General features: G+C 42.3%; 2 protein-coding genes across 2 annotated transcripts in view; both read right to left on the bottom strand.

The window, feature by feature from the left end:
• The window catches only part of LOC146548102 (NACHT, LRR and PYD domains-containing protein 12-like), a 431005-nt gene that overhangs the window by 40776 nt on the left and 362561 nt on the right, over positions 1-27668 (bottom strand). The gene's annotated exons all lie outside the window — the stretch shown is intronic.
• LOC146548114 (protein NLRC3-like) lies at positions 1327-10883 on the bottom strand. Its single transcript, XM_085266181.1, has 3 exons — positions 10610-10883; positions 8717-10505; positions 1327-1504 (listed from the first exon to the last, which is right to left on the bottom strand). Exons 1-3 carry the CDS (start codon positions 10881-10883, stop codon positions 1327-1329), a joined length of 2241 nt encoding a protein of 746 aa, XP_085122307.1.

Below are 27668 nucleotides of genomic sequence, written 5' to 3'. Positions count from 1 at the left end.
GATCATTTATGTGCTTCAGCTCTTCTTACATTTTACCACCAACATTTTCAAAAGGAGCAGCTTTTACTTTGAAGGCCAGCTGTCTGTGTTTCCTGTTTTCATTGTTGGATAATGAAATAAGTCGATGCTTCAGTGCTTTGAATTGTGTTACACAAAGCAAAGTTTTCACGTTGTTCAGGCAGAATCGAGCGTTGAAGAATGAATTCACACGTCAATAAACATTTTCATCAGCACAAGCAGGACAATGAAAGCAGGAAATACCCCAAACTGCCATTTCTCATTCTACAACTTCAACAACTGCACATGAATTATACTTCATACACAGACCCACAGTCTCTGATTGCTCTGAAATCTCACTGACAGCCAATAGCAATAAAGAAAAGTCCAGACTGACAGTCTCTGTGGGGTTAGGCAGTGAACTGCTCACGCTGCGTTAAAGTGCATCACAAACTATTGGAATTGGATCCAACTTTGTGAAGAAGATTTTTTCTCAGCTGCTGTTTTGAACATTTCCTCATGAACTGTATTAAACTCTGTAAATGAACTGAGAACTATTTCTACATTTGAAACTATGGATTCATTTTCCCGTTCACTTCTGTACGTTAGTGTATAAATGAATGTTAGACTGGGCTCCATGGAAACACTTGGACTGGTCTCAGCTGCCTTCTTTCTGTAGTCCTTTCTCTTCTCCAGCTTCTGTTTGAAATCCTCTCACAGAGCCTGAAACCTGCTTTGCTGTCATGTTTGGGCCTGTGTTCCTCTGCTTTAACACAAACCTCACCACAGCAGCTGTGTGGGTCGTCTCTGTAGCAGCCCGATCAGCTTCTGATACATGAACATCATCACAGCTCCTAACTTCACCTTTATTAGCTTTGACATTCATGTCTTTCTTTTCTCTGTCTGTTTCCACACAAGCTCAAAGTCTCTGCAGCCTGTTTTTATCTGCTATCATCAGATCTCCAACAGCCTCATTCACATCCCTCACACACTCTACAGCCTCACCAGTACTGACTTCATCTTCACTGACTGATGGAGCACAACATGAACCTGTGGAGGCTGAAAAGCTGTCCTGACAAACATCTCCCCGTCACCACTCCACTTCTGTCAGCCTTTAAATGAACGCTGCTCAAGTCTGTCACTTCTATTTGGAGCCAAGAGGAAAACTGTTGTTCAGTCATTTGGAAAGACACAACATTTCTGAAAGCACTCAAACTTCTTCACATTTGTCTTCAGACACATCCTGAACATTTAGGAACTAAAGAAAGTTTCAAACATCAATCAAAGATCAGAAATATAGAAAAACAACAACAGCTGCAGTCAGTGAACTCACCTCAGAGTCTCCAGTCGACAGTTTGGACTCTCCAGTCCAGCACACAGAAGCTTCACTGCTGAATCCTGCAGCTTGTTGTTACTCATCTCCAGCTCTGTCAGATGGGAGGGGATGGACTTCAGAGCCGAGGCCACAACTTCACAATGAGTCCCTGAGAGTCCACAGTCAGCCAGTCTGTGATCATAGAAAATACAAAATGTGTTATTATAAAAGCAGAAAGTCTGCATTATAAACACAGACTGAATGTATATGAAGACAAAACAGAGTGAGGTCATAATCTGATGAACATCTGCTCTTCACATCTGTGCTTCAGCTCCTCTTACTGTGTTTGACATGACACAACGATTGAGTCTCTCTCAGACCTGCAGACTTTTAATGAGAATCTTTGTTTGGCTTTAATCTGCAGATGAAGGAGGAAGATGGCGTCACATTTAGGCTTCCATAATGTCCACAGTCTGTCACTGAGATCTGATCCAGAGTCAGAGTGAAGACACACATGTGGACTGTTTCCTGTCTTGAATCTAGAACATTTTGAATGAGCTCAGCTCAGTGAAGAGTTCCAGCTGGAAAGACGATCTGTGTTTGCTACCTGCTGCTGTCAGGTACGACTGTTCACGTCCACACTCAGGAAAAATCTGCTGACTGTCACCAAACGGAGCAGAAATCTCATCACTGGACAATAATGATGAATGAACTCAGAGCTGCTGATATCACATCTGATTTCAGGGGAACTAAACTAAAAAGGAACAAATAGAAACAACCATCATGACTCTGTTTGACCTTCAGATCAGAAACTATGGTTCAGAACAGCAGCAGGATTTCAGGCACTGTCACATCCTCAACATCCATATTCCAAATGCTCTTCCTGACAGGACACTCTTTGTTCCCACTCAGGGAGTTTCCATGTGTACAAATCATTTCTGAATCTCAGTAGACTGGGAGGTTTTTCCATCTCATGAATCGCTTTCCTAACATCAAACTAGATAAATCAAACAAAGGAACTGGAGTCTGTCTAATTTCTGACCCCAGTAAAGTTTGTACTGGGATACCCCGACATACTCTCTCTCCATCTGCTCCCACAGCCTCATATTCACAGCTGGCCCTTCTCTCAGCATCCACACTCAGGGTGGGGGCGGGGTCAACACCAGTCAAAACCATTGCTTTGGCCTTATGGCCATTTTATTAGTGTGCGTTTCTGAGTAACAAGCAGGACTACGCACAGGTGTTTGGACATGTGTGGACCCGACCTACACTTAAACTTCTTAAATCCTCTGTTTCTGTGTCACCAGCTACACTTTTAATATTAATGTATTCACTCCGACATTTTTGGGGAGCGGTCAGAGCTCGTACACTGCAGACAAACATGTCTCCCAGCACACAGCTGACTGTCAACTCTCTGAGATTGGATATGATTCATTTAGATTATATCTGTAAGGTGAAGTTTATCTCGGTGTTTATTTGTTCCTGAGGAAGTCAGCTCGGCTCAGATTAAACTTTAATAACTGAACAATTTCAATGAACCTTAACGCCTCCCTGGAGCATATATGGAACTGAATCAGTCACTTTTCTTTATTTCCTGATGTTCATATGTGACATACATGTTTTAACCATTAATCTGGAATTAAACTGACATTTAATATATTTTAAGGAGGAAAGAGAAATTTCACCAGAGGATGTTGATGCTGTTCATGGAGACTGAAGACAGAATGATTTATCTGTCTTAATATTTCTGCTGCTCTTTCCTCTGGTGCAAAAATATTTTAACTGTTGGTTTTAATTCAAAATCAATGGTTAAAATGTTAAAATACCAACAAACTTGTGGCGTTAGTGTTGATATTCTGTGAGTTACTTAAAGAGATCACACAGGTACAGGACATATTTTATGTTCAGGTTTATGCATATTTGTGGTGTGATGTGCATGTAGTGGGCTGTTATGTTGTAAACTGTGTGGATGTGTTTGGGAACAGAAAGATTATTTTACTGCATAAAACGGCGCTGATCAGCTGTTTCTGCCGCTGATACACTCGGCCGGTGAACCACCTGACTCACACAGGCTCTCCTCCTCCACAGTCCTCGTTTATGAAGAGCTTTACAAACACAACATCACGGCTAACAGCTGGATTCTCCCGTTTCAGTGCCAAACAGCCACTTCCTGCTACAGACAGTAAAGTGGACAGTTCGGCGCTAAACATGTGTTTAAAACTTTAAGCTCTTATTTGTTAAAGCCAGCTTCACAGACAGATCTGTGTCAGTGTTTTAGAGCAGGGCTCAGTGGTGTAAACCAGCCTTTATATGTGTTTCATCTCCATTTTTACATTAAACTGAACCAAAACACTGAAAACTTCACCTGATATGTCTGTGTAGGTTCTCATCATACAGTCATGGTAATCTAAGGAGCCTGGAAAGAAAAGTGACTTCTTTAAGTTTCTTGAAGACGTTTCATCTCTTGAAACCTCTGCTGATAATCACCCACACCCTTTTTCACAGCTTGGCTCATGTGATGAGCCACATGATCAATAGTTGGTCAATGACCTCTTAAGGGACACTCCCACTAGGATTAAAATCTGGGACTCTCCACTTTTTGGTTTTAGAAGTGAAGAAGCTGAATGTTCGGATTAAACATCTTCAAGACACTTAAAGCAGTGCACTCGCTTTTCTTTCTAAGCGGCCTTTCTTAGATCACCTGATATAACCTGAGTAAATTATGTCGGGTTTGAAAACTCTGCAGCATGACCCGGGTGTTGCTGGTGGCATCATGAGCTTAGACCCCTCAGTCAGCTCGGTCTAAAGTCATCGTCAGCACTAACAGGCACAAATAGGCTCTAACGTGACAAACTGACCCGACATTTAAAGAGTGCCCACTACAGTCTCAGCTAAAACATATTAAAATGTGCAACGCCAAGGACTGTACACTGGACTCCATTTCAGTGCAAAAGAATAAAACGAAGTAAATCCATCCAATCTCCTCTGCCTGTCCTTATCATCAATAAAAACAAGAAAACAGAAAATCATAGAAACAGTCATCTTTGTTATTGCATCATCACACATCAGTTCCCAGTAACTAGTCAGAATGAGACGTTGTTTTCATCTTTCTCACACTCATCTCACTCCCCGGTCACAACAGGTGGTGACTTTAACAGGTGTTACAACCTGGCTCAAAGCTGCAAAAGAGGGCGGAGACTGAAAACAGAGACTGGTTTCATTTTGAAGTTCTTAATAACCTCGGCTAAAGATGACACCAGACAGCGTGACAGGGTCTGACAACGAGTGGTGGCGTCGTCCTAGCCGACCTCGGCAGTTATTCACACGCCGTGACCAAAAACTCCTGCAGTGTGACAGCAGACAGAGGAGGAGTCACAGAGGAGCGTAACAGCTGTGACAGATGCAACAGGAGGACGAGCTCCAACAGTAAACACACTGTGAAGACAGGAAAGCAGTCACGAGTGATGTTGGTCCTGTTTTTATCTCCACTAAAACCTCTCTAACGTCACATGTAACAGAACACAGACACATCTGATTATCAGGGACCACGACCCACATCTTTGCCTCACTATGTTTATAAGAAGAGACTGAAAATAATGATTCTCCCAACACATCACCAACACTTTTATGGCAAACAGATAATAGTGAGTGACAAGAGGTGAACTGTTTCATATGCAGTTATCAGGGTAAATACATTTAAACCAAAGACACTGGAAGAGTAAAGGAAAGGAACTGAAGGTGACAATTCAAGAAGCTCAACAGAAGTCAAATGTAACAGGATCAAGATTCCCTGTTAAAATATACTATGTTAATAATAGTGTATAGTACAATAGTATACTATACACTGTTATTAGTATAGTAGTATACTTGTCACACAGTGGAAATTTGTGTTTTTATGTTTTATCAATCTGTGTATTGGTACATAGTGTTGATTTTATTTGCATGATTTTATTGTGATATTTATATTGCATGGTTTTATCCTCATACTTATATTATGTGTGTTAATGTTGTTGTACCATATTCCTTTAATCCACTGAGGACTAAACAGATGGGGGCGTTCCCCAAGGTGGCCTATCAGCTGCCAGATTGACCTGTTAAAGGGGATGGTGAGCGCAGAGACAAGAGGAGCGACGCACGAAAGGTGAGCAGGAGAAAAAGGAACGCGTGTAAGCCCGCACGTGTGTTGAAGGAACTGCTGCCTGACTGTGGGGCGCCGCGAGTCGTTCGGCGATCCAGTCCCAACTGCAGGAACAGCAACAGTGGGTGGCGATGGCCCTCAATTCACAACAGGGCAGGGATGCCCCTCTGCCTGCATCTGACGGTGCTATGAGGGAGGCCGTGTGCAGGTGTGGAGTGGGGCGAGACTGTGCGGCGACGCGCTGTCAGGAGACAGGTCTGCGACAGGAGCCCCCTCCTTGTTCTTCTGGCCGGCGTGGTTTCCATCCCGGAAGAGAAATTCCTCTCCTGTTTCAGATAAGGCACATTCGCCCGCGTGTGGCTGTACTGTGGGATTATGGGACTGTGGGAGGGTAATTTTAGCATATGGAAAACATTTTTTTAGCTTTGTTTTAATAGTGTATAGTTATTTCTGCCGGCAGGGTTTTTAGCGCATTGAGAACACTCTTTTTATTGTATACGGGGGATTTTAACTTGTATTTGTGATTCTGGCTGTGTTTTTTATGGAAATAAATGGTGTGTGTTCAAAGCCAGCTTAGTTTCTGTGCCCTGAGCGCTGACCCGCTTGCTCCCCTTCCTCTTGTATGTGAACGGACTTGGAGGTGAAGATTTAGGTCCACCAGTCTTAGCGGCTACATAATTTTGGCGTTTGTCGACAGGATACAAGTTTGGGAGCAGTGTTCAGTACCTGGGGTACAGATATAGATGATAGAATGCTAAGTGTTTAAATCAGCTACCCTTGTTGAGGGTTGTGAGCAAGGGGTGTACAGAAAAGACGTTTTATTGCCACGTGAGTATTCATGAGTAGTGTTCATCCACAAGGGATATCAGAGGAGCTGAGCTGAGAGGAGTCAGTGTTCTGATAATCCCATACATTAGCTATGCTATGTGGTCACGAAATGGAAGAACAGCAGGTTACCTGGATGTGGCAATTGGACTGTATAACTCACCTATGCTGTAACTTTTCTAGGATGCATTCAAAGGAACTCGTTGGTAGCAGATTATTGCTGATGTTTCATGTGTTATGTGTAAAGAAGGGACTACCAGAGACACAGTAGCCAGCAAGGCCAAGTGTTGTTCAGCCACCCTCCTGGACAGAACACCTGAATGTTGTGACAGGGACTGTCACAGTTAAAATATGGGGGGATGTCACACAGTGGAAATTTGTATTTATCTTGTATATTGTTTTTATTCTGATTTTTAGTGTTTATTTATGAGTGACGTTTTATTTGCATTGTTTTATTCTGTTTCTATTGCATGGGCTTTAGTGTTTTATGTGACACAGTTTTTAATCCACTGTGGACTGGCTACACATGGGACAAATTAGCTGATAGGGACCACCTGCTGAGGCATGGGTGTGTCAGCTGTGTAAAGACCTTTTAAAAGCAGGCTAGCTGAGCACTGAAGGAGAGAAGCCCAAGACTGGAAGGCTAATGCTAGATGGCCAGCGTGACACGGCGACCCAGTCCTGACCTCATGGAACGGCAACAGTAGGAGACAACGCGTGTGATTGGCAGCAGGTTTACTATCTGTTATTTTACAGGACACTGATGCAAGGGGAGCTGTGGCGGTGGTCGCATGATGGATTCGGGTGCAGAACGCAAGCTGGGCTGGGATATGATGGGCCAGTGGAAGGACAAGATGGGAGGCTCTTGCTTGTCTGCCGAAGACGGGGCTGGCGTGGACTCTGCTCTAAAGCCGGAATTCCTGGCCTGCTGATGGACCCATAATGAACATGTGGCATAATTATAGCAGGGGTTTGTTAGTGAATATAGAAAATGGTAGTTTTACGGGTTCTAGGATTGTTTTATTTAGTTTTACTAAATTGACAACCTTGTATCACGTACATTTTAAGGGTGTTTTTATTTGTGCTCCCTGGCCCAGTAATAAACTGTTCCTGATCAGACCTGCTTCATCTCTGTGCCCTCGGTGTCTGACTCGCTTGTATTTTAAAGAAGCTTTCTTTTTAGAGGACATTCTGGCGCGACTGCTTTAGTGTCCCCATGTGTTACATACTATGCTAATAATAGTGTACAGTATAATCCTAAATCTGCAAATGTTGAAAACTTCTATACAATCTCAATATTATGGAGGATCAGAAGAGTCAAAACACATCAAAATACATTTCATGCTTCATTAATAAATTGTGCAATAAAACATGAGTACATTTATTTTATTTTAAAAAAAACATTTTTGAATTCCAATTTTTAAAATGATTTTAAAATCTTTTAAAAAATAAAATCAAAGATTTACTTTGTACATTTAAAATGGTGATTCCACTCCTCATTTGAAAATCCATTTCTTCACTGCATTTCCCTTTCCTGTTAGCTCAGGATTACCATATTAGGTATTAGCTGACCTCTGACCTTATATTCCACTTGTGTGGTGTCAGAGTCTCGTCTCTGTTTTCACAGAGGATGTGGTTCTGTTGGCTTCATCAGGTGATGGCCTCCAGCTCACAGTGGAGCTGTTCTCAGCAGAGTGTGAAGCCGTGTGAATGAGGATCAGCATCATGGTCCTCAGCTGGGAAAGGGTGGAGTGCCCACTCTGGGTCAGAGACAAGTTCCTGCCCCAGGTGGAGGAGTCTGAGTATCTCAGGGTCGTGTAAAGAAGGGGGAGGGGAGCAGGAATCAACAGACAGACTGTTGCTGCGGTAACAGTGAGGTGGACGCTGTACTGGTCTGTCGTGGTGAAGAGAGAGAGCTGAGCGTGACAGCGAAGCTCTAAATTTACCGGTCGATCTACGTCCCTGCCCTCACCTATGGTCACGAGCTGTGGGCAGTGACTGGAAGAACCAGATCGTGGTTACCAGTGGGGCAAATACATTTTCTCTGAAGGGTAGCTGGTGTCTCCCTTGGAGACGGGGTGAGGAGAATCCCCTTCACAAAAACTAATCAAGTGAACAAGACTCTCCAGGAGGTAAACATTTAAATATCCAAGTCCACCATAAAGAGAAAACTGCATGAAGGGAAACACAGATGGTGCATTACAATTCACTGCATGTGTTTTACATGAAGAATGGAGGATATACCGTCCACTTTCACTCTGTCTTTAGCAGCAAGTGGCTCTTTGTTGTTTGGCTAGCTGCACTGAAACAGGAGAATCCAGCTGTTAGCCGTAATGTTGGTGTTTGTAAAGCACTTTATAACCAAGGACTGTGTTTTTAATTTAAAGATTAAACTATTAACCGACACTGATCAATGATGTAATGATCACATCTGGACTCACCGAGCCTTTCTGCAGTTCCTCACAGCTGGAATCAGTCTCAGTCGTCCCTCCTTTGATGCTTTGTACTTCTGCAGGTCAAACTCATCCAGAACCTCCTCTGACATCTGCAGCATGAAGGCCAGAGCTGAGCAGTGGATCATAGAGAGGTCCTTTGACCTTTTCTTTGACTTCAGGAACTCTTGGATCTCCTGATGTACTGAGAGGTCGTTCATCTCCATCAGACAGTGGAAGATGTTGATGCTTCTGTCAGGAGAGGATTTAAACTTCTTGTTATTCTTCAGGTTCTTGATGACTCTCTGGATGGTTTCTGGACTGTTCTCTGTCTGACCCAGCAGACCTCCTAAGAGTCTCTGGTTGGACTCCAGACAGAGGCCATGAAGGAAGCGGACAAACAAGTCCAGGTGGCCATTTTTACTCTGGAGGGATTTCTCCATGGCTCGTTTAAGGAAATCATCCAGAGAGGACTCTCTGTATTTTTTTCCCAGGAAGTTCTTCAGCACCTCTGACTTCCTGTTGGTGAAACAGTGGAACATGTAGACTGCAGCCAGAAACTCCTGGATGCTCAGATGAACAAAGCAGTAGACTGGTTTCTGGAAGATCACACACTCTCTTTTGAAGATCTCTGTACAAACTCCTGAGTACACCGAGGCCTCTGTCACATCCAGACCACACTGCTCCAGGTCTTCTTGGTAGAACATGATGTTTCCTTTCTCCAGATGTTCAAACGCCAGCCTCCCCAGTTTCAGAAGAACTTCCCTGTCAGCCTCCGTCAGCTCCTGTGGACTCGTCCCATGTCCCTCGTGGTACTTGTTCTTCTTCCTCTTTGTCTGAACCAGCAGGAAGTGTGAGTACATGTCAGTCAGGGTCTTGGGCAGCTCTCCTCTCTGCTCTGTAGTCAACATGTGCTCCAGAACTGTAGCAGTGATCCAGCAGAAGACTGGGATACTACACATGATGTGGAGGCTCCTGGATGTCTTCATGTGGGAGATGATTCTGCTGGACAGCTCTTCATCACTGAATCTCCTCCTGAAGTACTCCTCCTTCTGGGCGTCAGTGAAGCCTCGTACTTCTGTTAGCCTGTCAACACATGTAGGAGGGATCTGATTGGCCGCTGCAGGTCGGGAAGTTATCCAGACGAGAGCCGAGGGAAGCAGATTCCCCTGGATGAGGTTTGTCAGCAGCTGGCTGACTGATGACTTCTGTGTGACATCAGACAGCAGCTTCCTGTTGGTGAAATCCAATGAAAGTCTGCTTTCATCCAGGCCGTCAAAGATGAACAAAAGCTGAGAGACAGCCAGCTTCTCTGCTGTGACCTTCTGTAGTGTTGGATGGAAAACATGGAGCAGCTCCAGAAGACTGTACTGCTCCTCTCTGATCAGGTTCAGCTCCCTGAATGAAAGCAGAACCACCACACTGACATGTTGGTTCTCCAAGCCCTCTGCCCAGTCCAGAGTGAACTTCTGCACTGAGAAGGTTTTTCCAACACCAGCCACGCCGTTGGTCAGAACCACTCTGATGGGTCTCTGTTGGTCAGGTAAGGCTTTAAAGATGTCCTGGCACCTGATAGGAGTGTCATGGAGGGCGTCCATCTTGGAAGCTGTCTCCAGCTGCCTCACCTCATGTTGGCTATGAACCTCTTCACTCTGTCCCTCTGTGATGTAGAGCTCAGTGTAGATCCTGTTGAGGAGGGTTCTACTTCCTGTTTCATCACTTCCTTCAGTCACACGTTCACATCTCCTCCTCAGACTGATCTTATGTTCATCTAAAACCTCCTGCAGACCAACATCTGCTGAAAGAAAGAAAAACAGAAAGAAAACTCTTCAATGTCTGAACAACAACAAGAAGTCCAGTTTTCAGAAATGAGTCCATCAGCAGACAGATGTTCAGTCTTACTTTGTACACAGCTGCTCTGACTGGCTGTCTGCAGTCCAGCTCTGCTTCTGGATCTTTCTCCACACTGGGGACAGGACCAGTCTCCTGATGAAGCAGACTGGTCCCAGTATGAGGAGATGCACTGTCTGCAGAACCAGTGTCCACAGCTGGTAGAGACTGGATCCTTCAGGACGTCCTGACACAAAGCACAGCAGGACAGCTGCTCCTCCTCACAGACACCACTCCTCTTCCTCTTCCTCCCTCTGTGAACACATTTCTTTATCACTAAAATCATTGACTGTCAGTGACAAACATCCAGATTTGATGACACTGTGCAGAAGCTCTGATGGTCACAGAGAAAAGTCAAAGTGGAGAAACTTGTGTTTGAGTTCAGAATCCAAGTTTCCTTTGCTGTTCCTGCCTGTCTTATTAAACACAGAGTGATCAGCCTACAAACTCCACAGTAAAAGCCTTCATCACAGAGCTGATTATGTCCTTCACTGGATGTACTGGAAGTTTGGGATCCATCACTCTGAACTGACCTTTGACCTCCTCTAAAAACTGTGGTGGAGCAGCGGTGTCACATTCAGAGCTTTCAGCTTTATTTTGAAAGAGTTCAGTCATCAGGAAGTGAACTTCTGGGTTCTGATTTCCTTTCTATTCTTTTACAGAAGTGAAGAAGAAGAACTAAAAGCTTTGAAATGATCTGAGTGATATTTTTGAACATTGCCACCAAATTGAGTTCAGCCTCCAGCAGTAACTTTGTTTCATGATGCCTCCCTGATGATGTGATGTTTGATTACAAACCTGTTTATGTGTTAGACATTAATCACATGAACACAGGCAGAAAAAAGAAGCCAATGAAACAAATGACAGAAACGTGTTCATTCACTGCCATGATCCATATTTTCTATGTACAGATGTTTGTAAAGAACACGTGTGCAGCGCTTTGTTCTGAGTATCTGCTGTCAGCACACAGTGCAGCAATAACTACAACCACACGTTTCTGTAGATCCTGAACATCAGCCTGGAGGAATCTGACCTCAGGTCTGCACACAGAGGAGCTTCACCTCTGGGATGATGCTGGCTTCAGCTCCTTCTACAATCAGGCAGAAGCTTCTGCACCATCAGGACACAAACAGAGAGGAGCTTCTATCCTCAGACCATCCAAGTCCTAAATCAGAACATGCTCCCCTCATAGCATCACCATCAGGGTTTAAACAGGACCTTACATCATGTTCTTGTCTCACTGTCATATTTCAGATCATACCTGATTCATTATGACGTCACACGCTGCTACACTGATCCTGCTGCTTCATTACTGCTGATATTACTCTGCTCACTCTGTTCAGTTACTCTGTTTACATCACTTTGCTCATTTGCTTTGTTCTGCTTGCACTGCTCTGTCAGTACATGCTGTGCTAATGTGGCACAAAGCACTTTAACATTACATCTGCACAATGTTTCATTATTTCATTTAATGATTGTTTATAATGTTTTGTCCAGTCACAGGAGCAGCTCAGCACATTTCACTGTGTTGTACGTGTATGACGATGCCTGTGACAAATAAACAGCCTCGGACTCTTCAATCTTCTGCATTTCTTTGGAGATCAGCTCAGTGGCCTGTTGAGACCATCTTTCTATTTCTGATGACTCAGTTCAGATTATTATCCTGATACTTTCTTTTAAAATGTGATGAAATCATTTATCTGATGTTCTGACACAAATACACCAAAACAATCCCAAACAGCACAAACCACCACGTTACACACAGTGTAATAAAAATACAGGCAACTACAAATAAAAACACTTTAAAAATATAAACTAAAATTACAAAGTGGTCACAGAATTTCAAACACCCGTAAATGAGTCAGCAGCTCTCTTACATGGTCAGCTGAGCTCCATGATTGAAGAACATTGTTGCTGCAGGTTCATGACTGAAGTTTAGAGGTTTGTCTTTGGACGAGTCACTCCTCACAGACACACAGCTGGATACTGGAGACTGTGACCTCTGACCTCTGCAAACACATCACATGAATTACTGATTAATCTGTTTAAAATCTTTTAAGCAGCTGCAAACACACAAACTGGATGATGTGATGGTTTCTGTCAGTAATAGTTGTCTCAGATTAGAGTACAGACGGCTGCAGAGACGTTCACAGCAGCAGAGAAGAAATCATTACCTTGGATTGCATTACTACTACGATTGATACTAGCATTATCGTACCCGGACCACCATTAGGAATCATTTATGATGTCACTGGCAGAACATTTATAGAAACAACCTTTGAACTCTGAGTCAGCAGCTCTCTTACATGGTCAGCTGAGCTCCATGATTGAAGTTCACTGTTGCTGCAGGTTCATCACTGAAGGCTGGAGGTTTGTCTTTGGACCAGTCACTCCTCACAGACACACAGCTGGATACTGGAGACTGTGACCTCTGACCTCTGCAAACACAACCACATTGCATTCATTTCACATCAATTAGTACACCACAAAAGGCATGCAAGAAACACAGTATGAAGGCAAACTTCTGGCTTCAATAACATTCAACAGGTCAGGTGGAAACTTTTCTCAGATTTGATTCATGTTTTTATAGAACGATCCAGCTAAAAAAAATATACCATTAGGTCAGGGGTCAGCAACCTTCAGGACCCAAAGAGCCATTTGGAGCCAGTTTCCACAGAAAAGAAAACACTGGGAGCCACAAATACTTTTTGACATCTAGAATGAAGATAACACTGTATATACTGTTTTTTACCTTTATGCTTTGTGTGAACAACTAAGGTGTGTTGCTTATGAAATCCATGAAGTGCTACAGAGAAAATTACATGTTATTTATGTAATGAACACATTTGAACTCTTAAAGAAATATAACCAAAGGAAAGACACCCAGCTGAACTAAAATGATGTAGCAAACAAAAACTGCTGTGAGCCGCCACCCTTATATCTCCTTTGTGCTTTTGGAGCCTTGACCTGACTTTTAAAAAATAATTGGAAAAAAAGCTCTATGCTGCTGAAAGATGACAAATAGATATTTGCAAAATTCTGCAGATCGGGGCTGTACGAAGTCACTTTCATCTTTACAGGACTGTAAGCTGTCGTCTGTGAGGCGTGAGCGGTGTTTGTTTTTAACTTAGTTCACGGTGGAGAACAGCTGCTGACATAATGTGGATCCGAAGATCCATAACTGGCCTTCCTGGGGCTGAAAGTCTCGATAAATGCACGGCGTTTCGGCGGGTACACCGGCTTCCGCGAGTGTGACGCTTATTTGAACGACGAAAAAATAAAAAAAATATAATTTTATTTTTATATTTCAATATCACAATAATCTTCCAATTTAGAACTACAAGTTAAAAAAGAACATAAATAAAATACACTTCAGCTAAATACTTCTAATTTATTTTCCCAAACCACGAGGAGCCGCACTGTAAGGACTAAAGAGCCGCAGGTTGCCGACCCCTGCATTAGTGTTAGTCAATGTTGCAACTGAACTGAAAAACAAAAGATTTTGGTCCAAAGAAACAAAGTCACTATTAATACAACACAACCCCCCCAAAAAGAGCCATGTAGACCCCGGGCTCTATGGGTCTTGTGCTCGGAGCTTGTTCCTGTGCTGCCATGATTAGTGCCTCTGTGCTGTCTTTCAGTCCAGCTTTGTTCAGCCACTGGTAGGATTTCTGGATGTCAGCCACTTCCTCTGCCTGCTGGTGGTGCAAACTGTGTTGTTCTGAGTTTCATTGGACGTCTTTGTCCAAAGCACCAGACAAAGGGCAAAGTAGATGCATTTGCATCAGCAGGAAAATACACCCCAAACTAGCATCATCATTATACAACTTTAACAACTGCCACTAAATGATACTTCATACACAGACCAGTGTTAGGTTAAGTTATGATGTCACTGGCAGAATATTTATAGAAACAACCTTTGAACTCTGAGTCAGCAGCTCTCTTACATGGTCAGCTGAGCTCCATGATTGAAGAACATTGTTGGTGCAGGTTCATGACTGAACTCTGGAGGAAGTATTTCTTTGGACCAGTCACTCCTCACAGACACACAGCTGGATACTGGAGACTGTGACCTCTGACCTCTGCAAACACAAACATCAATAACTGATCAGTTCTCTCTGACAGCCATATGATCAGCTGATCCCTCTGTGATATTGTGTCTGCCTCATAACGCTGACAGGTCAGCCAATCATCAGCCAGTTTTTCTGTCTCTGAATGAACTCAGTTTGTTCTCAGCTCTTCTCTGATTCTGCTGCACTGACTTCACTTAAACTTACAGAGTTCAGATCTTAGCAAGAAAACAAGTCAATAAAAATCAAACTCAGATCAAACAGTTTGAACCAATCACAGATCAATGATTCTGTCATGGTTATGTTGAAATGACTAATAAAGTTAGTAGTGTTCTTACATTATTGCTGCAGGTCCATGACTGTAAGGTGGAGGTGTTTGTGTAACCCCGTCACTCCTCACAGACACACAGCTGGATGCTGCAGATGCTGCTCCGTCCTCTTCCTCCATCTTCTTGATGTCAGGGTGGAGTTAGTCTGAGAGGTAAACACACACACTCAGAGGTGCTGTTGTACTGGAAGCATCACACTGACGGCTTTCTAATGTTGGAGCTTTGGCCCTAAAGTCCAAACCAGTTATTTTAGAGGCTCAAAGTCTTTAAAAAACACCAAAACCATCACATTATTTAATAAGTACATGATCAGGTGGATGAAGGAACTCAGTGTGTTTGGGATCATCATCATGGTGAGGAGCCCACATGTTACGGCTCCTTTGGAGAGAAGCTGAGGATCACTGCAGGAAGTGAGCTCATGAAACCAAACTGCTGTTTGTGAGCAGGATGACTCTGTTATTGGACCTGCTCTGTGTTCTACATATGATCAATACTTCAAATATCTGTAAACATCTCATCTTATATTTGTTGCACTTGGTCACATCTGTCTTTAAAAATAGATTTTTAATGTCACTGAGAGTTCTTTTCTACCTTTATTGATTTATTTTGGAATAAATTAAATATAAAGGTGCCAAAAACTGCCTGCAGCTTCTGCTCTGTGACAGGAAACTACTGTCAGGCTCAAAATGATTTCAGATTATTCATCACAGAGTGTTTATAGATCACAGGACACGTTACAGTTTTACTGTCGATGTTTTAGTTAAAGAAAATGCTGCGATAAGGTCTTACTGTGAATCTGCGCGCTCATTGGCTAATAACTTGAGACTGACAGGTGGTTATCCAATCAGCGTGCGGCCTCACACGGACATAAAACTCTTAAAGTTTGTTTTTGAAGGGATTTTCAGATCAGACCTGATGTTTCTGCCTACAGCCTGTTTACCGATATAATCAATATCAGACATCAGAGCAACAGAAACCTCGGTGATCAGGACGCCGGGACTGAGAACAGGAAGTGGCTCAAACGTCGCACTTTCATAAAGTCAGCCTGAACTCCACTCACCGACTTTCTGTCGCCATTTTAGTTTTAAAACCCGTCGTGATAAGGGCGGGTCTTACTGTGAACCTGCGCGCTCATTGGCTAATAACTTGAGATTGACAAGTCGTTATCCAATGAGCGCGCGGCTTCTCCCAACATAAAGTAGTTTCCTTTGAAAAACCAAAGTCTGATTATTTTTGCCTCCACTGACGGAGCCTGTTGTTCCCGCCACAGAGACACAGTAATGTCAGAGCGGTGTTAACACTCACCTGCCTCAGCACAGCTCTCACTCTCCTCCTGCTCTCTCAGCTAAACTCACTTCCTCTCTACTTACAGGAAACCAGCGCTCAGAGGAGCCGACCGGCCTCACGTTTCACCCACAGACACGAACAGCGTGGAATTATTTTATGTCATAAGAAGAAACATATTCATGTTAACACTCACCTGCCTCAGCTCCACCTTCCTCCTCCTGCTGCTCTGAACGGAGGATCAACACTTTCACTTTCACTGCTCCTCCCTAAACACAGAGGATGCTGGGACTTGTAGTTTTTACCTTGTGTGATATTTATGGCTGTGACACTAAATCACAGCATGTAAACTTCCTGCAAATATGTCACAGGCGATAAAAGTTTCACATTAAAGGTGAAGTTATTTTTCTGTCTCATGTTCAATAAACAGTGAGCTGGGAAAAGTGAAGAACAGACTTCAGACGTTCCCTGCAGAGTTTCTGCTGCTCGGTCGTCTGCATGTTGCTGAGACTGAGCTGATGATGAAGCTGTGATGGGTTTATGGCACGTTTGGTTCTGGAGAAGAGTTTTACTGCCGGTGCAGGTGAAATGATCTGAGGTTACAGCCTCTGGTTAAAGTGGAGGCAGCGATCAGGACGGCTGAGCAGCAGAGGTCTCGAGGGTCCTAAAGTGTAAAAGCATCAGTGTTAGTAACACAAAGATCACAGAATGGGATCATCCACACAACACTAACATCTAAATCCACGGCAGGAACTCTTCCAGTGTCCTGAAAAATCTGTGTGCACGATGCTGAGATTAAAATCTGTCTGCTCATCTTAATGCAATATTGTGAAGTTACAATTCTTTTCTGTAAAAAGAATTTTCATTTTTGTATATAAATAAATGTTGATGTTGTGCTTTAGGATCGTGTGCTTCAATTTGACTTATAATGTGCCAAATGACTGCAACAGGCGGCTTAAGGCGATGCCATCCAGAGTAAGGATCTTGTTAGCCACAGTGTTTCTAAGATTTTTACGCCCCGTTACAATAACCTCAGTTTTATCTGAACTTAGAAGCAGAAAATTAAAGCTCATTATGTGTCTAAGACATCCCGGCAGTTTAACCAATAAAAGTGGGTATCATATGCATAGCAGTGAAAATGTATGCTATGTCTTCTAAAGCACGTATAATGTAAACAGAACTGGTCTTTGCACAGAAGCCTGTGGAGCTTCATAATTAACCTCAGTGTGTGAAGAGGACTCTCCATTTAATAATAGCTGTAATAAAATGTTCTGGCCAACGGTGTTAAACGCTGCACTTGGGTCTAGCAGGGAAGATTTCAACTTTTCAATATGAATGAAGGCTGAAAACTGATTAGATTAATGTCTGATGATCTTTTCTGTGCTTCTTCAAGTTTGTAACACCGAACATATTAAAGGATGATATAAGGTTCACAGGAAGAGTTTAATTAGACACACATTTACTATTTTTCTTTATACTCTTTCTTTCTTGACATGTTTAATATGCTTACTATCAGAGGAGAAAATGACCCTTGTGTAGTTTAAAAACTTTTTATTTAATCAAACTGTAATGTTGTTGAACTCTGACGGACGTGTCTTTTAATCTTGTCAACAAATCCTTAATCACCTAAATGTGCCATTTATCATCTTGTAAAATGTTCCCTCTGCTTCTGTTGCACATCTCCCCCGACACTCTCTGCTTCACCAGCCCTGTGCAGCTGGTCCAATCGCTGCGTCCTTAAACTGGTGTGTTTAAATCTCTTTACCTCTGTTGTGAACTTCACACAAAGTTTGTGGTAACAAAATCAAATTGAGGAGGATCTGGTTTGAAAAACACACACTCGCGAGACAAAATAAAAACAGACTGCTCAAAGCAAAAGCAGAGCCCTCACAGCTGGTAGCACAAAACACAGTGACAACGTGCGTATCAGATACCCTCAGTGCCAAAAGCATAAATATGAAAACATGGGATCACCTAAAAATGGCATTGAGGGGGTGTTACAGTGAAATAAAATGAAACATTTTCATCTGAAAATGTTTCATTTTAGTAAAAACAATTCTCTGTAGTCAAGAACAACACCAACACAGAGAAGAAGAAGAGGGGGTCGTTTTACTACACATCATAAAAACGCAATCATTCATCTTCCAACTGTACCTTTCTGTTCTGGATTTAGAATCATTGGTTGTTTACTGATCTGTACTTTGGGAGTCACACTGTTGTGATACTGGCGAGAAAAGGGTAAGGTTTGATAGACTAAACCATTACACACAAAACTTGAAAAACCTAAAGAGTGTGTGAGACTGCTAGCTGTGTCGTTCAGCAATAAACTCATCTATAAATGTGTTAGTAAAGAGTGACTTGTACTTCTGTCCCATTAAGCAACGGTTTAACAAATTTCACTGCAAACTATAAAAGGAATCTGGATTTAAATAGAACATAGTAGTGCAGGAAACACTAGTATAAGGTGTCTATGGAACAAATCTCCTTCAGCGTTCAAAATGACCAAAGTGAGGCCTACAGGCGTTTCTCTTAGTTGGTTGTGTTCAGGGAAAAAGCAGCTAAATACACTGAGACTGCGCCACATTGTTAGTGAGTTAACTCTGGATATCTGTAGGTTTGTCAAACTTGGAGTGAACAAAAGCAGAAAACAGTAAAAGATGCAGACAGTGAAAGTCTGGTTTATTTCATGAACACAATGAAACATTTTCGGCAAAGTAGCATACATGATAAATAGATACACATGACACGGACAGTGAGAAGTAAAACTCGTCGTCTTACCACATGTTATATTCTGTAAACTTAAAATAAACCACAGAAATTAGTGTTTTAAAGTCATTATTAAAAACATGAGTCAACATTACTGAAGTGACACTTTAACGATGCTTCACATCACCGTGTTTATGATGATAAAACATGTTCTCTCGTTAGTAGATGTCTGCGCTGACACTTGTCATGAAAATGTCCCGAGCCAGGGTTCCTCTTCAATTATCATTGATCATTAATAGGGTCACAAAAGATTTGTCACATTATCCCCATAAACAAAATGCTTTTATAGAAATCATTGTGACACAAATATTTAGATTCTTGCTTCACAATGTGCATGAACTCAAAATCTTTAGAGTTTCATATTTATAAAGTATCACAAAGAATACATTTATACCGTTGTATGAGCCACACTTCTTGTAAAAAACTGATTGGAAATGCGTTCGAGAAAAGCTCCTGCTGTGACCTTCCTTCTGTGAGGGCACACACACACACACACACACACACACACACACACACACACACACACACACACACACACACACACACACACACACACACACACACACACACACACACACACAGGTATACTTCATGCACTTATCAACATGCAGTTTAGAGGTTTGCATTAGAGTGCATTGGTGCTTGGGCATCTTTTATTCAGCACGGTTATACCATTGTGAATGTAGCTATATAAATAAATATGCTCAAGAGTCTATCATATGTTTGTCATGCAACTAAAAATTTGAAAATATATTTTTAAATCAGTAACTTTGCAAATTTAGAGGATTTGTTTTCAGACAACATATGTGTCACATTTTAAACAGGGTTTGAATAATCAGCGCTGACATACAGACATTTATGCTCTGGGTATAACAGACATGCTTACCTTGTGAAAGGCCCTGGGATGTCTTGGAGCAGAGAAACGCGCTATATTGTTGCTTTTCTCTATTGTATAAGCAACGCCCGTAGGTCAGAAACGCTCTGTGCGGGTAGCAAAGTCGGCTCCAACGCACATCCAGGCATCCGTGTGAAAGAACGGTGTCGCTGCAGCTCTCAGGATAGTCAGGCTTTTATTTATATTTGCATTCTGGTGTGTTAAAACTAGCAGCCTCTGTGTCCCGCTTGGATCATCATTCCGAAAATTCAGATATTTAAATAAAATGGTGAATTGGCTCGTGATGAGGAGCCACTTAGATCCGTAAAATGAGGTTTGATTAAATTAAACTCATGTGAATTCTACCTCTCTGCTCCTGTGTTCCAAACAAACGATGTTATCTACATGTCCAAACTGTGTGCTAAGTACCTCACACCGCTGTGTCTGGGATCCGAAAAAGTAAAAAGTTAAAACGCTATACCTTGCGGTAGTTGTGACGTGCTGAGGAAAAATACAGGGTTTCTGATTAGGGTGTTTTTATATAGGCGGACTTGGTTTCAGTTGGGCTCTGAGATGTAGAGATAAAAGAGTAGGATGTAAAGAAGAAAGGTGGAAAGCCTATGGAGGTTCAGTTGGTCTGTAGAAAGTGTAATTGACAGATAAAAGAGCAGTTTGTAATGAAAAAAGGTGGAAACTATAGAGGTACAGTTAGTCAGTAGGAGGTGTAATTGTCTGCCTGCAGAGATAAAGGTGTGGGGTGTAAGAAAAGGTGTAAAACCTTTGGAGGTTCAGTTGGACATGGTTTCAGTTGACCTCTGACATGATAAGATAAGATAAACTGTTTGTAATGAAAAAGGTGGAAAAACTATGGAACTACAGTTGGGATGTGTGAGTGCTGGGATGCTCTTGATAAAGGGAGCCTCTTTTATTGTTTTATGACTTCTGTAACAGTTGGTGAAATGTTAGTATTTGACCACTAGGCGGAGCTCTTGTAATGATAATGTAACTAACTCATTTTATTTTGTATGTTTTATTTTTGTGTTGAGCATGTTAACATTTTCCTTTTTTGCCTACCGGATTGGTGTACAGTTAATTTGATACATGGAAAATAGCCGGTTAATTTTGTAAATATAAGGTAAGGGCAGAGGTCACTTCCTGTTTTGGGAAGTAAGGTCAGAGAAGCTGCTCATGGTGACGGTCTAGCCGTGTGAATGTTAAAGAAGAAATAAGTCCTAAGTTCCAGTTACACCGGTTTGTCTACTTGCAGGCCAAAGTGGTATGTTTGTTTATATTTTGTGAATTTTATATTGTAATATGTTTTAATGCTGAAATATAATTTTCTTGTACATTTGTATTCACCAGTTCTACGGTGTACCTGTACGTTAAGAGAAGCACAGTAAACATCAGTAAAGAAGAACTCTCGTGTCTCTCGTGTATGTGTACAAGCCGGCATAGTAGAACACTCCACTGCTCCGGAGAAGGCAACGAGATGGTTGGACCGACGCTACTAGCAAGAGACGCTACTAGCAAGAGAAGCTACTAGCAAGAGAAGTATCACATGCTCCAGCAAATGCATTGAATACGTAAAGAAGCAAGCTAACAAGTGAAAGATAGTCAAGCAAGCACAAAAGTCCGTGTCTTGGAAGTAACAAAGCACTTGTAAATTGTTATCAAGCCTCAGCTCCATTTGAAATTCAAAGTGACCTTTCATACTAAGGAGCAGCTAAAATCAAGATTTATCAAGTAAATGTTAAAGTCAAGTGAAAATACTATGAAGACAACATGGCAGATGAAAATGAAGATGCAATACAGCCCACTGAAGAAGAAAGTGCTGATGATAATTTTCAAAATGATGAAAGTAAAGAGCAGACAAATGGAGAAGAAACTCCACAGTGCTCAGTATTTACTGAAGGCACACAGTCAGAAAGCTTACGCAGAAGCCAGCGCACACGCACTCTCACTGAAAAGGGACAATCCTTACAAGAAGCCAAGTTAAATGACTTGACAAACAATTTTGAGCGAGTTTACAAGAAGTGGAAATACCACATAATCTTATTTAAAAGAATGGTGAAGAGTAAAGACATTGAGTTAATACCTGAAGCTGTAAGTGTTATAGACACTAGTATGACTGACATCTGTAACATTCATGATGAGATCAGAAAAATACAAAGTCCTGATTGAAATGCGCAGAAGATGTGATGTGTGCATGGCTATCAGTGAAACTGCCAGAGCAAAGGCTCGGTGCCTTTTAGAAGAAGATGGTGATCCAAATAGTATACCCTGGCCTGATTCAGAGTCCGTGTATGACAGCAGTTCATCCAGCGCTTCTTCAAGGATCACATATAAGTCAAGGTCTATCTCTGGAATGTCAAAGCAATCATCTCTGGTCACACTACAACAAAGACAAGAAGCTGCAGCTGATGTAGCAGCTACAGAAGAAGTCATTAAAATAATGAAAACACAGCATCAGTGTGAGGAAGAAATCAGAGAACTTGAAGTTGAGGATGCAAGGAAAAAAGCTCAATTTCTAACTGAGAGCACCTCAATAAAGACAAGGTTAGATGAAAAGAGAAAGGAAGTGGAACTTTTGAGAGAATTGCAAAAGCGTAATGCAGCACAAGCAAGATTGAAAGTGTATGCTGAAAGTGTGAATAGTGAGGATGAAGACAAATCTCCTGTTCATTCCCAAGTAAGACAAGATAGTTCCGTCCCGCAACCAAGCTTTCCAAATGTGAACTCGAAACCATTCATCCCATCTCAAGTTAGAGCTCCGCAACAAACTGCACCTCTCCGAGCCTCTCTCCCTCAAACAGCAATTCGTAGTGCAAATGAAACGCCCTCCACTGATCTTGTAAGGATGCTCGCTGAAGCTATCACTGCAAACAGAATCCCAATCCCAGAGCCTCCAGTCTTCACAGGTGATCCACTGCAGTATAATGACTGGAAGTTGTCTTTTCAAACATTAGTTGACCGCAAGAATCTGCCAATTCAAGAAAAGCTATTCTTCCTGAGAAAGTATGTTGGAGGTTCAGCGAAGAAGGCTATTGAAGGACATTTTCTGGTTGGAACAGACACCGCTTATCATGCTGCCTGGGAGATACTCAACGACAGGTTTGGAGATCCCTTTGTGATAGGCAAATCATATCGTGACAAGATTCAGTCATGGCCAAAAATTAACAACAAAGACACTAAAGATCTACGTGAGTTTGCAGATTTTCTAAGCAGTGTTGAGTCAGCCATACCTTATGTTCAAGGTTTACAAGTTTTGCATGACTGCGTGGAAAATCAGAGGATAGCTGCAAAGTTGCCTGATTGGCTAAGTGCACGGTGGAACAGAACGGTGACAGAGTTTCAAGATGAACACAGAATGTTCCCAGATTTTAGTCATTTTGTCAAATTCCTGAATAAAGAAGCAAGAATTGCATGTAATCCTATCACTTCTCTGCCTGCAATAAAGCCAACTGAACAAGACAAGCATGCATTCAAAGACAAGCCCAAAAGAAACTACATGCTGAATGCTAAGTCACTTAGTACAAGCTCTAGTGAAAGGACAAATGTCACATGTCTCTTTTGTAAGAAACCTGGTCACACGCTTCAGAAATGTCGCAAGATAATGGACAAGTCAGTTGAAGAGAGAGTAAAGTTTGTGCAGTCTGAAAAACTGTGCTTTGGTTGCCTCAAGACTGGTCATAACTCTAAGAACTGCACTTCCAGAAGTGTGTGTGACAAATGCCAAAAGCCTCACCCAACTTGTCTACATCAAGACAGAGAGAAAAGAGACAAGGAACAAAGAAAGAATAGCCAACAACAATTTAAGGCTAACCAGGAAACAGAGGTTTCTGAAGTACAAGAGCAAGTATCTAACCAAGTTACATCCAACAGAGTTGTGCAACAAAAGTCAAAAGGTTGTACTTCCTCAGTTGTCCCAGTTTATGTATCCACTGTGGATGAACCAGAGAATGAAAAGTTGGTGTATGCTTTGCTCGATACTCAAAGTGACACCACTTTCATCTTGAAAGACACAGCTCAGTCGCTCAATGCCATGTTAGAGCCAGTTAAACTCAAGATTTCCACTATAACGTCCAAAACAAAAGTTGTTTCAAGCAGCAAGTTAAAGGACTTACAAGTAAGAGGCATTTACTCTGAAACGAGAATCAAACTACCAACAAGCTATACCAGAGACTACATTCCTGCTAACAGATCACATATTCCCACAAACAAAACAGCAGAGAACTGGTCACATTTGAAACATTTATCAAAGGAGATGGCTCCCAAGCTTGATTGTGAAGTTGGACTACTGATCGGATATAACTGTCCTCAAGCATTGCTCCCTCTAGCGGTGGTCAGTGGTGATCGAGACCAGCCATTTGCACAGAAATCTCTGCTTGGCTGGAGCATCATTGGCTACAGTGACTCTGAAGGTGATTGTGAAGATGAAATAGGAGTAAGCCATCGTGTTATTGTTAGACAAGTCTTGCCAGCTGTAGGACCAGCTCACAAGCTCAAAACGGAAGTTCACTTTGTAAGCAGAAACAAAGTCAAAGAAATACTTACTCCAGCCGAGATACTTAATGTGCTAGAGATGGACTTTGTTGAAAAAAGTGTTGAAGAAGAGTCAATGTCACAAGAAGATCTACTGTTTCTAGCCAAAGTAAAAGAAGGCATAAAACAAAGGCAAGATGGCCACTTTGAAATGCCACTACCCTTCAGACAAGAAAGACCTGACTTGCCAAACAACAAACTTTGTGCAGAACACAGACTGAAGTGTTTAGAAAGGCGTCTCAGAAAAGACGAGCGCTACTACAAGGACTACGTGACTTTCATGCAAGACATCATAAAGAGAGGTGACGCAGAGAAAGTGCCAGAGGCTGAGCTAAATAATCAACCAGCATGGTACATTCCTCACCATGGCGTCTACCATCCGCAGAAGCCAAATAAGATCCGCGTCGTCTTTGATTGCTCTGCAAGGTTCCAGAATACATCGCTCAACGAGCATCTCCTGTCAGGACCTGACCTCACAAATACTCTTGTTGGAGTTCTGTGTCGTTTCAGGAAAGGACGTGTAGCTGTCATGTGTGACGTGGAGCGCATGTTTCACCAGTTTCATGTTGCCCCAAAAGATCAAGATTACCTCCGATTCCTATGGTGGGAGGATGGTAACATGGAAAGGTCCACATCAGTGTTTCGCATGAGAGTCCACTTGTTTGGTGCAGCATCTTCACCAGGATGCGCAAACTTTGGATTCAAGCATGTCGCTGCGCAAGGTGAAAATAAGTTCAGTGAAGCCACGGTGAAGTTCATGCAACGCAACTTCTACGTGGACGACGGTTTGGTGAGTGTGGATTCAGTGCAAGAAGCTATTCAACTTGTAAAGGAAGCTAGAGAACTGTGTGCCACGGGTAAGCTGCACCTGCACAAGTTCATTAGCAACAGCAAGGAAGTGATTGCTGCTATCCCAAAGGAAGAATGTGTAGCAGGAGCAACTGATCTGGATCTGGCACTAGGAGAGCCAAAGATAGAAAGAGCCTTAGGGGTCCAATGGTGTGTAAGCTCAGACACCTTTCAATTCAGGGTGATTGTAAAGAATAACCCCTTCACTAGAAGAGGAGTGCTCTCGACAGTGGCCTCAATATTCGACCCACTTGGATTCGTCGCTCCGTTCATTTTAGTTGGTAAGAAACTCCTCCAAAGAATGTGTCAGGAAAAGCTGGACTGGGACGAGCCGCTTCCAGAAGATCTCAAGCCTCAATGGGAAGCTTGGCTCAGAGACCTCCAGAACCTGTCCTCCATAAAGATATCACGTTGTTATGTCCCATCAACATCCGACCAATTGAAGCAGTATGAGTTACACAGCTTTTCTGATGCCAGTGTAACCGGTTATGGTGTGTGCTCATACTTGAGAACAGTGACCAAGTTTGGAGAAGTACAGTGCACTCTTGTGATGGGTAAAGCAAGAGTCGCTCCTACTAAAGTGACAACCATCCCAAGATTGGAGCTTTCTGCGGCTGTAGTAGCTACGAGAGCAGCTGACTTTCTAAAGAGAGAATTGGAGATCCAAAATATTCAGGTGTACTACTGGACTGATTCCAAAGTTGTCCTTGGTTATATTAACAACGACGCAAGGCGCTTTCATGTATTCGTTGCTAACAGAATACAGAGAATCAGATCAAGTACAGAACCAAGTCAATGGCGATATGTTGCCTCTGAACAAAATCCTGCAGATCACGCATCACGTGGAGTCATGACAAAAGAACTAGTACAGTCCAACTGGTTCACAGGACCAAGTTTTTTATGGCAAAAGGAACTACCACAAGAAGATGCTAAAGTGAAAGAGATCAGTATCGAAGATCCAGAACTCAAAGTCACAACAGTATTCGCAGTTAAGGCAAAAGAAGAGAAATCCATTTTAGAACGACTGGAAAAATTCTCAGATTGGACGAGAGTTGTGAAAGCAATAGCAAGATTAAGACGACGTGTAAGTATGCAAAGAACTCAAAGGAAATGTCCAATGAAAGTACTACGTTGGAAGAAAGGAAAGAAGCCGAGGAGTTCATCATACAGACAGTTCAACAAGAAGCATTTGGAAAGGAAATTAAGATCATAAAGGATAAGGAGGAAGTCAGACCATCTCACTCAAAGCTACTTCAGTTAAGTCCATTCCTTGATCAACACAATATCTTGAGGGTAGGAGGAAGACTTACAAAAGCATCAATCCATCCCAACATCAAACACCCAGCCATTCTGCCAAAGAAACATCATGTGTCGCACCTGCTCATCAAACATTTTCATGAGAAGACGCATCATCAAGGCCGAGGGATGACAGTAAATGAGATACGGTCCAATGGCATATGGGTAATTGGCTGCAGTACTGAAGTATCGTCATTTATATACAAATGTGTCAAATGTAGAAAGTACAGGAAAGGCAATCAAGAACAAAGGATGGGAGACCTGCCACCAGAAAGACTGGAAGCTACCCCTCCATTTACATACAGCGGTATGGACTGCTTCGGACCATTCTGTGTAAAAGAAGGGAGGAAAGACTTGAAGAGATATGGACTCTTGTTTACATGTATGTGCTCGAGAGCTATACATATAGAAGTTCTAGATGATCTCAGTGCAGACTGTTTTCTCAATGCACTCCGTTGTTTCATAGCAATATGTGGCAACGTAGGTCAGCTGCATTGTGATCAAGGCACCAATTTTATTGGTGCAAGAAACGAGCTTCTAACGCAAGCAACTCAAGAGAAAGTCAAAGAGCTGGGAATAACTTTCGTTTTCAACCCACCTGCTTCTAGCCACATGGGAGGAGTCTGGGAGAGGCAGATTCGGACAATAAGAAATGTTCTGAAATCCATTCTTGACCAGTCAGCTTCAAGATTAGACACTTCATCATTGAGAACGTTCATGTATGAAGCTATGGCAATAGTAAACAGTCGACCACTAACTGTAGAGTCTATCAACGACCCTGTAGGACTGGAGCCGTTGACACCCAACCATATTTTGACGATGAAGTCAGCAGTGATCTCACCACCACCTGGAGAATTCGCTAAAGAAGATCTCTACCTCCAGAAAAGATGGAAACGAGTACAATATTTGGCGAATGTATTTTGGACAAGGTGGAGAAAGGAATATCTGTTAAACTTGCAACAGAGAAGCAAATGGAATAAAAACAGAAGAAATGCAAAAATAAATGACATTGTGTTATTACAAGAAGACTGTCTTCCAAGAAATCGATGGATACTCGCCAA

This window comes from Mchenga conophoros, linkage group LG23, assembly GCF_057382185.1.
Source record: "Mchenga conophoros isolate Kocher_MC1m ecotype Shallow Benthic linkage group LG23, M_conophoros_male_GT1.1, whole genome shotgun sequence".
NCBI classification, from domain to species: domain Eukaryota; kingdom Metazoa; phylum Chordata; class Actinopteri; order Cichliformes; family Cichlidae; genus Mchenga; species Mchenga conophoros.
This window is presented reverse-complemented; position numbering and strand designations above follow the sequence as displayed.

Excerpts from the sequence above, each read along its gene's own strand:
- LOC146548114 (XM_085266181.1), bottom strand. The coding sequence starts at position 10,883 with ATGATTTTAGTGATAAAGAAATGTGTTCACAGAGGGAGGAAGAGGAAG. Across the intron at positions 10,506-10,609 it reads TCAGAGCAGCTGTGTACAAA|CAGATGTTGGTCTGCAGGAG; the intron begins GTAAGACTGAAC and ends TCTTTCTTTCAG. Across the intron at positions 1,505-8,716 it reads AGGAACTGCAGAAAGGCTCG|ACTGGCTGACTGTGGACTCT; the intron begins GTGAGTCCAGAT and ends CTATGATCACAG.